The 18082-nt window shown below is 36.9% G+C and overlaps 1 protein-coding gene across 1 annotated transcript; it reads left to right on the top strand.

The window, feature by feature from the left end:
• Window positions 1-104: 104 nt before the first annotated feature.
• OFD1 (oral-facial-digital syndrome 1) lies at window positions 105-17444 on the top strand (the record flags this gene model as incomplete). The annotated part of the gene is made up of 15 exons (XM_010086031.1): window positions 105-200; window positions 2743-2940; window positions 3776-3844; window positions 3929-3956; window positions 4771-4878; window positions 5583-5719; window positions 7839-8012; window positions 8793-8899; window positions 9846-9965; window positions 12931-13004; window positions 13685-13776; window positions 13921-14110; window positions 14774-14904; window positions 15272-15383; window positions 16833-17444. Coding segments are annotated over exons 1-15 (2248 nt in total), but the record flags the coding sequence as incomplete, so codon positions are not given.
• Window positions 17445-18082: the final 638 nt, after the last annotated feature.

An 18082-nucleotide genomic window follows, 5' to 3' on the forward strand; every position in this document is an offset into this window, starting at 1 on the left:
GGGGCGGCGCGGGCGCTCGCCGGCTGACTGGCCGGGGGTCGAGCTGGGTGTCGGTAACGTGTCGTTTCCCCCTGCCCTGTTTTCCCCTGGTGCTGTAGGGCAGGATGGCTTTGGTGGAAAGGGAGACGCTGTCCCAAGACGAACTGCGGAAAAGGCTCTATCAGACTTTTAAGAACCGAGGTGTGCTGGACGCACTGAAGGTGTGTTTTGTTTTCAGGAGGTGCTACCCGTCACTGGCTCTGCTGCTTAGCGCTGAAAGCCGTGAAAGTCATGCCGGTTAAATGTGCTTCTCTCTCTCCTCAAATGTATTGGTTTTCCCGCAGCCTAATTAATAGTGTGTTGGTTTGGTTTGTTGGGGTTTGGTGGTTTGTTGGCTTTTTTTTTTTTTTTTTTTTTGGTGGGAGGAGGTCTAGAAACAGTCTTTTCCAGGAAAGTCAAAGCCATGTATTGTAGCTTTGAAAATTTATATGTTTGAGAAAAAAGTCAACTGGGGAAGAGAGGAATAAATGAGAATGCAGGATTGGAAAGGACCTCGTAGGTCACAGAGTTATAAGTCATTAGGCTATGTGAATTACCTTCCTGAAGTGTGTCAGTGCTGTTTTGAAACTATTTGAGCTGTTTTGCTCATGGTCTGCTCATTGAGGAGAATGTTTTAGAACGTGGTTGTGTTCAAGAGTGAATCTTTGTTCTGGTTTGTAACCTGGCTTTATTTATGGTTGTTCCGGCCTCTTGTGCTGAAAGTGTCTTTCAGTTTAGGTAGCTCTTCCTCTTCTCGATGAATTTATAGGCAGCAGTCATACCTTTTCTTCAGCATTCTGTTCTACAGTGCTAAGCAAATCGAGGTGCGGTAGTCTCATTACTGGTTATCCCAGTAGTCCTCTACATCACTTTGAAGTCTTTCCACCTTTTTTTTAAAGGAAGCAGATCATGGTTGTTGTGAGCTTTCCAGAGAAAGTTTAGAATGGTATTAATTCTTCCCTGGTTTTGCGGGAAAATCTGTGGAAGGCAGCATGTGTCCTTTTTGAGGCATGTTACATTTGTAGTGCTAGTCATTGATTGGCACATACATGTCTTGCTTTTTCCAAATGCTAAATCCCTTGTGTTATAGCCAAAAATTTGGATCAGGCCTTAAATGATAAAATGTATTTCATGCAGTTTCAGTTTTGCTAGTCTTTAAACATCATCTGATGGAATTTTTTATGACTTCTTGATCTTTCTGTACCTCTATACACATCTTTATGTCACCATCAAATTTTTGTAGTTCCTGCTTTTTATGTCAAATTCATTAAAGTTTAAAAAAAAAATTAAAAATCAAGATCTGTATTTTAAGAATAGCACTGATAAGTTTATGGCCAAGAACTCCCTGTTCACGACACCTTGTTTCTCCCTTAGTGATTTCCCTGTCAGGTTTGCAGTGCTTGAACCATTTCTTGTCTACTTTGACTTTACTCATAGTCTGTCAGGTGGCATGCTATCTAAGTCCATTTTCCTTCTTTGTTTTCCTTGTCTAGAAGATTGTACATCATAGTAAATATTTTGTGTCTTTTCTGAGCTGAAGAATTAACACAGTTGAGTTTCTTATGGATTCCTGCAAATGCCCTTGTATCTGCTAATGAGAATACTCTCAACTTTCTTGTGCTCTTATCTGACTGCCTCTGCTGGTAAAAGGCTGGGCAGATCTGGAGCTACAAGTAAACCGAATGGCCAACGTGTAACAGCCAATTTCTGCCTTCCTTTCCCATAGTAGGGACCAGAATTTAGTTCTGTGTTTTCCACCTGCACTTTATCAAGAGTTGTATAAGAGGTTGCTGGTCTCAGTTGTTTTTGTGACAATATCATCTCTGTCAAAGTTGGTTGAAACTGGACAAGTTCAGAAATTAATAAGGAAAACAATTTTTTTCAGTTGCCTTCATTTCTCTCTGTTGTCAGCCTAATTTCTTTAGAAAACTGTGGTAAAATATCAGGCTAGTCTGATGATCTAGCTTTGTTAAGTTTAGGTAAGCTTTTAGTATTTTGTCCCATTTTTGTAATACTGTTTTTGTAATCAACTTTGTCACTGTTGCATACCTGCTGTTGAAAACTTAGAACATTATATGTTCCTTTTGCAGGAGGGAGACCTCCTGATTTTAGGTTACTTTTTTCTCTATTGTAACTCATAGAATACAAATAAATATTAAAAAATGTAATGTAATGTAATTATTATTAGTGCCTGTAGGCTTTTTTGGTTATACCTTTTTGCTTCCCTACAAAATAATTCATATTAAATACATTGAATTTCCTGGGTTTTTTCCTATCTGCTTTTGTGGTGGCATCAGCAGGTTCTTGATATGAGACTCATAAGAGGACTAGGGAGTTTTCAAAGTACCCCTGAAATTGAGGCCACTTCAGGCAGGCTTTATTAAAGCCCGAGAGAAGAAGAGGAAAGCAGTGATCGAAAAATGAAACTGGCAGTACTAGACTGGAGTTTATGTGACTTCTTGACTGAGAAAATTACTTCTTTTCAGTCCTACATTTGATACATCTTGAGGGAAAGTCAAAGACCACTGTAGCCACAGTTAGAGTGTTTTGAAGAAAGGTACGGTATCTGAAGCACTCTTCTAAATTTTGGCAAAGTTGGTCTGCTGATTTCTATTACGTAGGTTGTAATATACAAGTAAAATGGGACTCCCCATGAGTTTTGAAAAATAAAAACTCTCATTTAATAACATGCAAACTGAGAATATAATGTTTTTTCTGTATCAGACACAGCTCCGAAACCAGTTAATCCATGAACTAATGCACCCAATTTTAAGTGGAGAGCTTAAGCCACAGGCTGTTCAGAGTGATGACAGTTCACTTCTGATCACAGCTTCCAACAGTTTGGTGGCGGATCATCTACAGAGGTGTGGCTATGAGTATTCACTTTCTGTTTTCTTTCCAGAAAGTGGATTAGAGAAGAAGGTAAGTTCAGTAATTTACTTCTTTTAAGACTTTTGGGAGGTGGGTGTGGGGAGTTGGGTATATGTTTATATTCCAACAGAACTGGAAAAAAAAAATCCCCTTTTGTGACAGTGAAGTGCAGCTTCTGATAATCTCCGTAAAAGATTTCATTATTGAAGGCCATTTTCATGAATGCTTTAAATTGACAATAAGCTACGGAAAGACATAGCACAAGCCTCTTAACCTCTCATTTGCTTCAGCCGTAGCTGTGGTCTGGCACGACTATTCGGGATGCTGTGTGGCAAACTGCTTGAGGAACTGATCTTGATTAAAGCTAGCCTCTTGCTTGGCCATTCAATTCCCTAAAATGTGGTTCATGATCAGTTTAAGCTGTTCTAACTGCAAGCTGTGGCTGAAAAGGGCAGTCCTTGCCCTCTCTTTGTTTCTCTTCTATGCGTATGTGATACTTGTTTCTAACTGAAAATTAATTTTTTCACCCGCTGAGTAGTTAGTCATAATTTGGGGTAATGAGCTTATCTGATTTCTATGACAAATCAAGAAAAGAGGCGAGGAAAGTAGCAAGAGCATGAATCCAGGGTGGGGAAGAAACAAAACTATCGCTTTTCACAGCTTCATTTGCTCGGGAAACCACACACTGGCTGCTGTATGTCTTAGGTAGAGAATATGAGTAAATGTAGTACGAGAACAGCACACCTTTGAAAATGGTTTTACAAGGCAATAAATAGACTTTTCTTGAATGGAAAATATTCTACAATGTAAAATAGTGCCTATTACATATTTGAAATGTTTTTACAGTAGTTAACCTTTATTGGCTTGTCTTTTTTTCCCCTCAAAGCTGTGGACTATGCAAGATCTTCTTCAATTAATGAGGATCAATCCAAAATCCAGTCTTTACAATTCACTGGTAAAGTTATTTTGGTTTTGAAAATAAGCTTAAATGACAATTGTGATGAAAAGGACTGGCTAAAATATCTTTTATTTCTTACAGACTTCGGGAACTCAGAAGGAAAATAAAGGTACAAGATGCTTATACATGATGCAGACAAGGATAGTTGCGTCAGCTTCATTTTTATTAAGACGCGAGCAATAGAAATTCAGATTTCTTGAGTATATGTTGCTATGTAATAATATGGATTCAGTAACATTTTGAAACTTGCAGTACATCAGGATGATCAATATTATATTTCAGGATTATCCAGCTCCTATTTGTGGTGTGGATTAAGTGTTAACATATACCTACAAAATAAATTACTTGAACATTAGAAATATGAAAAAAATCTGTAATCGAGTATTAAATATAATGCTCTTTGTAAACTTGTCATGCTAACTTTGGTAAGCTCAGATTTTTGGTTTGTATTGTATTGCTTGTATTAGCTTGCATAATGTACTTCAAAAAGTAGTTAAAGATTTAATTGACTTTCCATTGTTTTATGTAACAAATAATTCTTATGTCTGCATGATGAAACCTAGCTATATTGTATAGCCTAAAGTAGCTTGATCTTCAGGAAACCCCTGTTGCCTAATGACCTCATAATTAGAATAGTAATAATCTGCTTTCTCAAATGACCTTGGAAGTCAATGAAACAAAGAGAAATGGATGAAAGGAAAAGTTGCAAAAGGACAGCTTTTGCAGAATGAGATAGACTGGAATATGCTTATAATAAAAATCTTAGTAGTTTACTAGTGTTGATTTTTACTTAAAATACCTGTGGGGTTTTTTTTGTATTGAACAGGTTTTCTTGTACTGTGAAAATGACTTCATTAATTACAGGCTCAAAAATTCAGTCTTGGTATGAAACCAGAACTAACTAATATATTGGATCTTGATAGGTTTTCTTATGCAGATTTTAATTGGACTTACAGAACATCATCTAAGTAAGGAAACTCGTGACACAGAAACTCAGACAACCTCAGTGCCTCCTTACAGAGAATCTCTTGGTAAGTGCAACCTCTGCAAGCAAGTCTCCCCAGATATTTTCCTATTCGTAAATGGTATGGATTAATAAATTGTATGAATGTTATTCATTCATCACTTACTCAAACGCAGTCTAAAGTCATAATAAGTAAAGGTCATACCTCTCACTAGTACATTAGTTTTCTAACCTTTCTTAAGGCAAAAGTCCCGTTAGGATTTTTTTAAATCACTCAGGTTTCCTTGGGCATTTAGCTGAGAGATAATATCTTAGATGGACTGTAAATGTTATTTGCTGAAATGTGTTCTGGAAAACAGAATTGTAAATGCATGCTTTGCTTCTCTTTCTATTATAGTGTTTCAGTGAAAAGAATAGACTGGGAGTTCTTGAGTTATCATATGCATGCTGTTAGTAATACAGAAAAGCTAAAAGTTGCATACAAAAGAAAATTATTTTCCATGCATGATGAAGAAGATGAATGAATACGTAATACCACAAATAGTGCCTATACAGCTAGGTGCCTCTTCCTAGATATATGTTGTGTGGCGTAGAGCTGATAAATGGCATTTCTGTGCTGCCTCTGCTTTTGTACCACACAGGTCTTTCTATGACAGTGTTACTTGGGTAAACTAGGGAACTTCCTACCGAGAGACGGGTTCCTAAAGTCTTTGGCAGGATAACTGTGGTGTCTGTTTCCAGATTATGATGGATATGTTGCTCTTTTTGTAGCTGAGAAACTTCAGCTGATTGATGAACAGTTTGCAGACTCTTATCCCCAGCACCAGAAATACAAATCTTTAGAAGTAAAACTTCATGAATATAGAAAAGAAATAGAGAAGCAGCTTCAAGCAGAAATGTTTCAAAAGGTATAACTCTGGTCATTGAATTTGAGGGAGACATTTATTAATTTCGACTTTGCATGTTACAAACTTTTAATACTTAAGGTAGATTGAAAGATCTAATAGTGATTTACAACAAACACAAAAGGCTAAGTTAATCCAATATCAATTTGGTGATGTAGCATGTGTATATTTTCCATTCCCCTTTTTTGTTACATGTGCACAGAATGTTAAACTTTTTATTCTGATGTTAATTTGTAACACAGCTTTTTCTAATATTGATAGTCTTAATTTGGTGAATTTTATTTGCTCTTTGATTATTTTGTTTTATGCTGAAATGTTTACTCTGCTTAGTCATACTGTTCATTTTCCTTCCCAGTTAAGATTTTCAAGCTTGAATTTCAATACAACGCATAGCAGTTGAGAGGTGTGAATTGCTGGTGTGTAGTTTGACAGATTGTTGAGTTAATATACTGATGAGAATTTGCATATTATTTCAAAACATTACACGTAAACACTAAAATCATAGCACAGTATTACGAATTCTTTCTGTGGTGTTTTTTCTTCCTATAATTGAAGACAGCTTTTTTAGAGAATTTTCCTTCATTTTTGGGATTAAAATTGGGATTTTTTTTTTGGTCACATGGTCACATAATCCGTCAAGAATTGTTATGTCTGGAAAAGGGAGCAGAGAGAATATACTGCAGTTCGTTTAAATAGGGTTTTTTTCTATGCATTTCTGTCAAGATCAACAGTTTTCTTGGATAGAGGAATTTAAATTAACTTTAGTTCATTTAAATGTTTTTCCATGAATCAATAGTTTATTTGGATATAAAAATTATAATCTGATAATCAGAATTCTTAGACACACTTTTAAAGGCAGTCATCTGCATATAAACTGTTTGAGGAGATCAGTTTAGTCATATCTAGTCAGCTAGACAAGTAGAAGGATGCAGAGTTAAGACTGCAATGTATTTTACCTTCATTTCTCATTTAGTCTTTACTCCCCAACAGGCACTGTCTTTTTAGTATGTAAAACGTTAATTCATGTGTTTTTAAGTTTGTCTCGGTTTAAACAAAGCAGTTGCAACAAAGGGTACTGGAATCTTAAACAGATGTAAATTACTTCTAAATTCAATTAACTTTACATGTATTCCTTAGCAATGTGACATGAGTTACTGTACAACATATCTAATCCAATTTGTGTATGTACAAGTGATGCTGTACTGTCTCACCGTTCAATTTTTCACAAAATTTATGTCCACAGACCTGAATTCCTTGATCACACATTGCTACTATGCTTTTCCCCTTCTTTAAACTCGTTTTCTCCAGTCTCACAATTTTTCTAGCATTCTCTTTTTATTCTTTTGCTCATTTTTCTCACATTTTTTGTCTTGTATGCTTCCTTTCTATTTTCTTTATAACCCCATTTTTTGTTGCATATATTGCACTTCACACATTGTATGGAGGCATGTCCCCGATGATTATTCTGTGCAGTTGCGAGATGTGTACTGCCCTGTTTGTATGCATTTACTTTTTTTTCAGTTGTGCTAAGAAGCCTGTCAATCAGGACTTCTGTTTCTGTAACCCTCTTAATGTGGAGTTATATGTTCTGCGTTTTTTATATGTTTTTATATGTTTTATATGTTAGATGTTTATATGTTTTTTATATGTTTATATGCACTTTTTTACTGTCCAGATGAATTGGTTGTTTCTGAGTACTTCAGGACAGGCCTGCTTCTGCCATTTCTTCCATCACCAGTCAAAAGTGGTTCTTTGGGAAAGGGGCGAGAATAGAGACAGTGTCAGAGGAGGAATTAAATAGTGTGGTCATTCCTTAACTGCGAACAGTATCACTCCTGCAGTGTATTTTTCTTCATAGGCCTCTGTTTTGCTCTTGTCTGAAGCTATTAGTTTTATATCAGATCTGCTTTGGGATGCCAGACAAACACATGAAAACTATGTGAGACATGCAAATACTATGTGTGGCTAGAATACTTTTGTCACAGCAATTCAATTTCATTGAACTATTGTATATTTCCTAACAGGAATTTCTAAGTGAAATTTAGAATTGTCTGAGGAGGGATTGTCTTTGTCAATTTGAAGATGGCCCTGCTTAACCCTCTCTTCCTCCTTTGTGTAAAAGCTAGAACACTTCAAAGAAGTTGAAATAGCAAAGATTAAAATGGAGGAGAAAGCGCAGACCCAGAAAGAAATTGCTGAGCTACGTCATGAGTTAGAGAGGACGCATCAAGCAAAGTCTGAAGCCTTGATTTCTCGTGAAAAGAATGCTATTGAGAGGCTTCAAAAACAACAAGAGGTAAAGTTCCAAATACTTTTTTTCTTAATCTAGTACAAAATGATTCAGAGAGTTGATTAAACTGTTCTTTTGTCTGTAGGAGATTTACCTTCAGGTCTTTCTTGGATTATAGCTTTATGCCCAGGAAATATGGCTTGACCAAGTGCTCTCCTTTTTGGGCTGGGAACAGCAGCTAAGTGTTTCAGCACCGTCCAGTGCAGGACTTGCAAACTTGATATGAGCACCCATAAGGCAAAATGTAGTTTTCTTCTTCTTAGGCACTATTATTTCTTTAGAGATAAATAATACCTTGTGTGCTTAAGGACAAGAAAAGCGATTTTTTATTAATAATAGGATATGTGACTTCTAGTATTAGCATGTTCGTCACTTGGAGGATTCCTTTTACAATTTGTTTGATTTCTATAGGTTAAACTGCAAAAACTGAAAGACTGCTGGTTGACTCAGTTTCAGTTTTAATCTTGTTTTATCAGGGTTTTTTGGCATTTATTTTTTCTATTTTGTTTTTATGAAGAACATGCAAAACTATGGTTCTTTTAGAAGAATTAATGTGTTTATTCTGTAAATTTTTTAAAACAATTATTCCTTTTATGTAAGTTTTAATAGGTGCTATTTCCTAAAGAAAAGAGTTTATAGGTAATAACTCCATCTAACACGTTTTTACTCAGAGTAAAAGGAGAAAGGGAATATCCTGAAAAAGATCCTTGAAAGTTTGAATCTGTTAAGTAGTAGATTCCTGTATAAAGTGTGAAGTAGAACTAGCGATAATATTTTGTGATTCAGATAGAAGCAAAGGAAGTGTACGCTCAGAGACAAAGTCTGCTGAAAGATATTGAACTCATAAGGACCAGAGAGGTGGAACTGAAGCAAAGAATTGAGGCATTTGAACTGTAAGTTATTGAAGGACATATAAAATGCTAAATGATATCCTTTCTCTGGAAAGTATGCTTTCAGATGTTGCTGTTTCTATTACATTAAAATAAATTATGTATCAAAGAAGTTGTATCTTCCATTTTGAGCGGTATTGTGTACTGTCTCTATTAGCAGGAGTGCCCCATACAAAAAGAAGGTTTGTGGGTTTTTTTTCTCCTGCTTCTCGTCTGATCTGACCAAAATAGTGCAGCATAACTTTGGAGTCAGGGAATCAGTTGTTTGCTCTGAAGTGTTTAAATAAAAAAAAAAAAAAAAAAAACCACTAAAAAAACCAGAAACCACGCAACATAGTACGTAATCCTAACACTTATGAAGCATGTATATGATATTTTCTTTCTTTAGTCCTGTGGTTTTGGTTGGTTTTTTTTTAACTTGTTCTTAGTAAGATCAGTTTTCTTTGGTTAAATAAAAAAAACAAACAAACAAACAAAAAAAACCTGAAGCATTTTTGGCCAGGTTTTCAATACTACTTAATGTTGTTACTGTGTCATCTGTTTTTAATAGCAAAATGAGTATCCCACTAACAAAAACTTCTTGTTATGGCTTTTTTCTTTTTTTTTTTTTTTTTTTTAACAAGCCAGCAGAGGGTGCTGGTAGAATAGCACGCTCAGGACTATCTCCTCTGAAGGCTTTCTGGTGTGGGAAACTGAGCTAGGGTTAACCCGGGATAGCTGCATAATTGATTGGTACTGGTTTTTAAATAGGGCAATTTAGTTTGTGTCACATCTCCTGTTCTTAGTGAATTACAATGACAGCTGATGATAATTCTAAATTACTAAAGTGTTCCAAGCAACATGTTACCCTTTGATGTCTCCAAATGGTATTTAAAAAAACCCAAAACAAACAAAACCTAAAGTTTGGCTTTATAACTGGTCATTGTCTGTATATTTATGGATATTTCAGCACTCAGAAACTTCAGGAAGAAAAAAATAAAGCTATTGATGATGCACTTCGACGTCGGGAGGTTGCTGTGAAGAACATAGAAGAGGCATATGACCAAAAGCTTAAGGCGGAACTCTTAAAGTAAATTTTTCTTTTGTCTCTAACAGGACACATGCTACTTCTTATAAAAACAGAATAACGAATTCAATAGGATTTCTTTTGAAAAATGCAACAAAGCAAGGACTTTGAAAATGTGCACTCATGTTTTTATTTTAATCAGCTTTAATTCTTTATGTTATTGCTTAACTCTTTGCTAGTAAGACAAAATGTTCTGTCATGTTCAGAAAAATCTTGCTATGGAAAATAATTCTCTTTTGATTATAGGTAATATTATTGTTGTAGTTTAAATCCTGTGTTGTTTTCTGGGAAAGAGACATGACATTAGTTGCGCATTTAGACAAGAGGATTCGAAGCAGTATTAGTGACTTCCTTTGACCACAATTAAAAGAACTGGCCATTTTACGAATGCAGAAAAGGCATGGAGGGGAAATTAGCATTAAAGAGATGTTACAGGTTTCTTTGAAAAAGGGTGAGAGGCTCCCTAGCCCATTGTACAGATAGACTGGCTCTTACTTTAACCCCTCCCTGTTTTTCGAGAGGGATTCTCTGTTATAGATCACCCTTTCTTACTGACTACCATCTGCTTGAACATGGTTTCAAAGAAGTTGCCTAGAAATGCCCTATGAAAGTGTAAGACATCAATCATGAATGCTTCTGAGGTGTTGCAGTGGGTATATCCTAACTTTGCTCTTGTACTTTCTTGGAGTGCTTCAGTCACTTGAAGGGTTACATGATACTTCAGTGCAGGCGGGTGCTCTCGGCAGGTTATTACTGAAGTATTTGATGGCATAAACTGGTCTTCCAGTTGGGTGTTAAACCAAATGACTGATACATCGTTACTTTTTATTGCAAGCCAGTGAAATATTATCTGTGTTAATGTGTCTTTATTTAAATTACAGAGGAAAGATGTAAAGAATATGTTTTGATAAGAATGAAGCCTCAGCTGAAACTGAGCAGATTTGAGGGTTTTGTCAGAGAACAGTGAAATGCAACTAATTGACCCAGCTTGGTATCTTATTTTACCTAGTCCATAACAGCTAGGTACAAATAAGCTTGTAAAGTTCTTTTGGTTCACGAGGAGTAACAAATTATTTTAAGGATGAACTGCTGCTTAGCTTATTTTATCAACATAAAAAGCGTTAGACCTGCTGCAAATGCTCAGAAAGATACGATTTGTGTCCCTTTGCCCCAAATCCTTGATGAAAAGTAGCAAAGAGTTACTGCTTATTGTATAGAGATAGATGTTTATTAGAAAATGAATCTTTTTTTATTTCTACGGTAAGTGTTAAATGCCGTAATTGGGAGAAGCATCTGAGTGGTCTGGACCATTTGCAAAAATGAAGGAGGATGGATATGGCAATATCTGAAAACATTTATAACCTATGTCCCAGTCAGGCAAAATGCTGAGCTTTCTTAGTGCCTGTAAATTCCAGTAAAATTGAATAGTGAAGTTGGATGATGGCTGGGCTGTGAACAGTGGTGTACCTGGGCAGTGCTCAGTGTTTAGCTGGTGGCTGATGACCAGCAGAGAACCCTTGGGGCCAGTACTGGGACCCACACTGTCCAATGCCTTCATCCATCATCTGGATGTTGACACAGGGTGTCCTGGTTTCAGCTGGGACAGAGTTAACTCTCTTCATAGTAGCTAGTGTGAGGCTGTGTTTGGGATTTGTGCTGAGGAGAAGGCTGATAACATACTGATGCTTACAGTTGCTGCCAGGACAGTCAAGGACTTTTCAGCTTCTCTGCTGTGCCAGTGTCTGCAGGTGTGGGAGAAGCTGGGAGGGAGCACAGGCCCAATTACTAGCCTAGGATTCAACCTTAGGTTTAGGATTGAGACCAAATTGGCCAATGGTATATTCTATACCATGCATGTCATGCCCCGAGTGTAGTTGAGGCTCTGTCTGGAAGGTCTCTCTCTTGGTCTGGGTCATGTTCCTTTGGGTCACCCTTCTGTCAGGGTTGTCTTGGTCTCTCAGACACTTGGGCTCTTATCTCTGTTCGGGGATTGCGGTTTCAGGACTCTCCGTTTCAAAGAGATCTTTTGCTAGCTACTATGAAGAAAGTTAACTCTGTCCCAGCTGAAACCAGGACACAGGGCATCCTCAACAGCTTTTAACATGATGCTTAGTAAAGGCGAATGGCTTCCACAACAAATGGCAGAGTTTCAGTTCAGACAGACTTTGACAAACTTGAGAATTGTGTCAACATAAATCTTAGGAATTTTAACAAGAGAACTCCAAAGCTCTGCACTCAGGGCAGAATATCCCTGTGAAGTAGTATAAGTGGGGAACAGGAATTGACTGAGGAGCTGTGTTTCTGAAGAAGACGTGGGAGCTGCAGTGAGCGCCAGGCTGACTATGAGCCAGCAGCACGCTCTGGCAAGTAAGGCAAACAACATGATGGGCAACGTTACTAGCAGCATGGCCAACAGACTGTGGGAGGTTGTTACCCCCTTCAGGCACTGGTGAAGGCTGTGCTGGGAATACCATGCCCGGGTTTGGGCTCCTCAGTTCAAGAAAGTAATGAAGAAACTGGAGAGGGCCCTAGTAAAGGTCTGTCAAGATAGTTATGGGGCTGTCAGATGTGATCTCTGAGTTCGTATGGCAGGGGTCATAAATTGTGGCTTGGGAGCTTCAGCTTGGATGAGGAGGGGAAAAAATTACTGGGAGGGTAGTGCAGCATTGGCACAGGTCATCCAGGGAGGTGGTGGAGTATACATCCTTTGAGGTTTTCAAGATTGGCTAGGAAGAGCCACAGCTGACCTGCCCTAGAGTTGGCAGTAGTCTTGCTTTTTGAGGAGGTGGTTGAATTAGGTGATTGGCGGGGCCCTTTTCAACCATTTCAGAGGCTCTGCAATAACTAATTTTGACAATAAATAATTGTGTGATTATAGTTTAGTCTGGGAAAGACCAGAATTTATACAAATGCATGCTCATGTGCGCAAACACATACTTTTGGAATACATAATTCTTTTTACTTCTAGATATCAGCTTGAATTAAAAGAAGAATACATAGCCAGAACCAATAAAGTTACTGAAGATGAGAAAAAAAATAAAGGTAACCATCTATCTGAGATTAATAAAGTAGCTGTTTAGAGCTTTTACTAACAGGTATCAAAACCCTGTTGTTACTAAAGTCATGATGTTCGGTAACGTGGCCTAAGTGTCAGAAAAGCCATCAGAATAGATTTGGAAAATGTGTAGCAAGATCCAGTGGCAGTTCAGGAACTCCTTGCTGTTCAGAATACTGTGGGAACCGTGGGCTGCTGCTCCGCATAGAGGCTGCAAAGTGTTTTGCTTTTTCTGTTTCCCATCTCCTTCTGAAGTCCTACTAGCTCATTCATTCTGTAATTGAACTCTGGTAGAGTCTGATACCATACCCTTGAGTGGTTGCCAGCTTCTACACTTATTGTGCACAAGATGTTTAATTGGAGCTTGAGGAAGAGAGCTGGGACAGATAACATATTTAGACTTTTAATTTAGGGACATGTGAAAGAAATTATATATCATGTGCATATGAATTTGATTTACTTAATTCTAAAGGAGTATATGTATGCGTATGTATATATACACACTGTGATTTACTTAATTTTGAAGGAGTGTGTATGACATTGTCATTTTTATGTCTGAAATTAAATTGAATATTGGGCTTAGCAGCTTAAACTGGTTTTTGCTGGTACAGTTTTTTGCTGTAATATTCTACTAATTTTAATTCAGCATTTGTAATCCCCCCTGCAGAGAGAGCCATGCTTTTGCATGAAGAAGCCATTGCTGTTAATTCAAAAAAGGAGGAACTCAAGCAAGCTGTGTCACGCACAAGAGAGCTTGAGGTAATTGTAAACATGTATTTAAAGAAGCTGTATTCTAATTAGTGCATTGGAGGTACAGTTTAAAAAAAACATAAAATGTGAAATAAAAGTAATTGTGAAGTAGTACAGCAGTTCATAAGCTTCTAAACTGTTTTTTATCTGCAGCTGGATTTAGAGTCATTGAAGGCCCAGGTTCTGTTGGTAAATAAACAGAATCAGTTGTTGACAGAAAAACTGAAAGAGGTATCAGACTATACTTTGCTAAAGGAGGAGAAGTTGGAGCTCCAAGTACAGAATAAACTACTTAGGCAACAGTTGGATGAGACTCGCAGTGAGAACCAGCACCTTCGAGACAGTCAGTGTGAATGATTTAGTAATTTTCTTGTTTATGCTTCCCTACAAATATTTGTTTAGTCATAAATTTAAATTAAAATATGTTCTTTGTATTATGTTTACTAGTAGTTTGTGTTAAACCCCAACTAATGTTTGTGTAAAATGAAACAGTCCTTGACATTATAAGTTTTTTATTTTAATATGTCTGTATAGTAGAAATCCTGAATTAAGTGGTAGCTATAGTAATATGAAGAATATCCCATTCACCCTTTGAAAAAAGCAGTGCAATATTTCTAACCATGGCATTAGCATGGTTAATAATGGTAAAAGAGCATTCAATTATTATTTGTAAGTGCTTACCTGACTGTAGTTATAAAATGCCAAGTATTTTTAATGTGCATTTGAGATCATGGGAGAGTAGAGATGTACACCCAGTTATGTAAGGTACGGATATGTATTTTTTTTCCAGAATAGGACAGTCTGGGTCTAGTTCTTAAATGACTGTGCCAACAAAAATGTCAGTCTTTTGTAAAAGGAAGAAAAAAATCCCTAAGTACTTAATTCAAAAAAAGTCTTGTTATGTTCCTAAAAACAAATCAGGTTTACATTTTGAAGGGGTATCATGTAGAAAAGTGCACACTCATTATTCTACAGCTGAAAGTCTAGTATTTCTGTTTCTGGGTAGAGCTGTCACAGCCCTCGGCAGAGCACCTGGCCTGCCAAATAGAACTGAGGAGAGTGGAACATTCTAGGAAGCTGGCACTGGATGAATTTGAAAGTCAGAAGCAGATTTTGGAAAAGCAGCTACAAAGTGAGGTAATCTTTCTAAATAATTTGAATCCTTCCTTGCTGTCATCTTGTTCATGTTTGTTTATGTACCTGTGTAGACTGTTTAGCCTGTAGTTACAGGAATTGTTTGTACTCTGCTTATTTTTGTGTAAACATCTCTAAAGAAAACAAACAAAAAACACACCCAAAAATTACCAAAAAAAGCCCCAACCCAACATAACCAAAGTAAATCTTTCCAAGTCATTAGGTTGTCAGCACTGACTTTCAGTAGGATACTATGTGTATATGGTTTGACTGGACCTGAAAAACATTTAGAAATAAGTATTCAACCATCTGAGATTACTCTTTTTGTTTGAATTATCCTGGGTTTTGCTTTTCTCTCAATCTCCTGTAGGTTGAGCGTTGTGCCCAGTTAAAGACTCAACTGCTGGACTCCGAAGCTACTGTCAGGAAGTTAAATGTGCAGGTTGAAGAACTGAGTCTACAGGTGAAACAAACACAGGCAGGTTTGTATCTTACACCAGAGCAGTCCTTCATGAAGTTCACTTACATAACCAGTGTAAAAATTTCCAGAAGCTTAAAAAAGCTGCAGTTGCATAGAACCAACATACCACCAGTGAGTAGATTTCAAGTTTAAAATCAAAATCTATTTAAAAGCCCAATTTAAAAAGCAGACTGATTACAACTACCCTGCCTTTCAGAAAACAAACATACAGGAGGAAGGGAAGACATTCCTCCCTGAATGCTTGTATGTTATTATTGTCTGTTTTTCCTCAGTATGAGGTCATTAATGTTTGATAACATGATCACTATTTTCCAGGAGGAGAGTTGTGTTTTAGTTAATTTTGATTCTTGAATGTTCATAATAACAATCAATTTGAAATTGTATTGCATACCTCACTAATTTAAATCTAACTTTTAAACTGTTGTTGTCAAGGCTAATAACTTATGCAACTTTTATGGGCATTAGAAAGAGAGAGGAACCTGCGTAAAGCAATTCCATTCGCTGAAGAAATGCAGTTATAAAGATGCTTATCTGTCAAATTGCTAATATCAAGTATGATAAATATAAGTTTTGGGATGTATATTTAATCTAAATGTATGGAACTGAATTCTGCAATGATTATGCATTACATACAGCATGTGTTGCACCATAGTTCAGTATATTAAATACTTTACATTGTTAACTAGACCAATATGTGTATTTTCATATATGGTACAAGTATCAGTACCATTTCGAATTGGAAATTTGTTAGTGTCAAAATAGCAAATACATATTTTAACTAAATGACTGAAAGTACTGCGTGGACTTTTATTTTGCATCAGAGTTAAGGATGTCATTGAAGAACCATTTGCACAGAATGAAAACAAGGGTGTCATTTTGGTGAGAAAGATACAGCCCTGTAGATGGGTCATCTGGGCTTGCTGAAGCATACAAGTGCAAGCCAGGAAGCAGATGCGAAATATTCAATTTAACTGACAATTTCGGAGAAGTACATTTTTTTAAAAAGCAGCAACTTTATGCTATGTTGTTTTTCTACAAATTTCTTGTTTGATCTAAATAGCAGGAAACTGTTAAGACTCGTGGCCTGCTGTATGTCCCTCACCCTTTAACAGCGTGCTTGAATAGAATGTGTCCAAAATGGTGCTGTTTTCTTTTTGATATTATTTTATTTATTTAAACATCATTTAAGAAATAACCTTCTAGAGTGCATACTTCAGGTAGTTTCACATGTAAGGGTTGTATATTAAAAAATATATCAGTGATAATTAGCAGCTATGTAGATAAAATATATTTAAACCAACCCATTAAATTCTCAAAATTTAAGGCAATTCCATGTTGAAATAATTTTGATCAAATTGGAATTTAAATGCCATGTTTTACTGTATCTGTTCATTTTGAGTCTCCTTTGCTCACTCTTTACTCTCACCTACTTTCTCTTGCTGTCATTTAGCTCTGGAAAATGAAGTGTATCGGAATCCAAAACCTTCACTTGTTGACCGCTCTGTCCTTGACTTCACTGGTGACAGAATTGTACCTCATGATATTTATGTGGATAGTGCCTTCCTGAAGAATCAGATTATGACCAATGTGACGAAGGTAAATGCTGTGCCAAGAGTTGGCTATTGTCAGCAGTTACAGCCACGCAGTGCTTCTCCAGATTCTGACCTGGAGTGTATGGTGCAAACCCGGGCTAGGATAAAAGAACTAGAAAAAGAGGCAGAATATTTGGAAGAAGCCTACAGGAACTACCAACACAGAGTCATGCAGGATGCAGCTGCAAGCAGAACACCCAGAAAGAAGCAGTCCCCTTTACCTCTACAGTGTGCTATTAGCAGACCTCCCTTGATTACGCAGCATGAACTTCCAGAGGATAATCCCAGCTCCCAGCATTCCCCCCTGAGCAGTCAAAGAGATGAAAAATACATCAAAAAAATGGGGCAGGTTGATGTCTTTAAAACTCCCTTAACACCACCACGCAGAGGAGTGTCTTCTTCAAGACGCCTTTCTTCTACTCCTGTTTCCAAATTGGAGAGAGATCACAGTAACAAGAAAACTTCAGGTGGTAAGTCACAGTTGTTAATGTGGTGTGGTATTGGGGTTTTACCTAGTGTTCATCTTGCACTATGAGAAGAGAAAGATTTATCAGTGATAGTCTTTCACTGTGTTATTTGCTAAGAGGCAGGAGAAGTTGGAGACGAAGAATGCTAGCTGCTTGGAGTATTGCTTCTTCATGGAAACAAATACTGGAGAAGTACATTGAGGGAGGCTAAACATACTGCACTTAGTTGAAGTAGCTTGAGAGAGGACTAAGTCATATAATTCACTGCACGTGTAACCTTATGATATGCAGAGTTTCATTCCAAAGTTGCTATTAAGTAAACTACTTTGCAACATCAGTTGTAATTTGCCAGTTTTAATAACCCTCCCTCTGTATTCTGTCTTTTCATTTAGCTGTTGTAGGTAACATGTACAGCAGAAGTCTTCTTCATCTGGCTTCTCTTAAACTGAGTTTTCCAATCTGAAGGGTCTAGATTTGCCTTTGTTTGTTCTTTATCAAATATTCATGAGCAATTGTGAGAGGGAGGGGATTATTGTTTGGTCATGACTGGATAATTGTAATTTGCTATTAATTTCACAGTGTGTCTAATAATTGCTTAGTAGCTTTTTCTAAAGGGGCACAGAATCACAGAATGTTAGAGA

The sequence above is a fragment of the Pterocles gutturalis genome, unplaced genomic scaffold (genome assembly GCF_000699245.1).
Source record: "Pterocles gutturalis isolate BGI_N339 unplaced genomic scaffold, ASM69924v1 scaffold42595, whole genome shotgun sequence".
NCBI classification, from domain to species: domain Eukaryota; kingdom Metazoa; phylum Chordata; class Aves; order Pterocliformes; family Pteroclidae; genus Pterocles; species Pterocles gutturalis.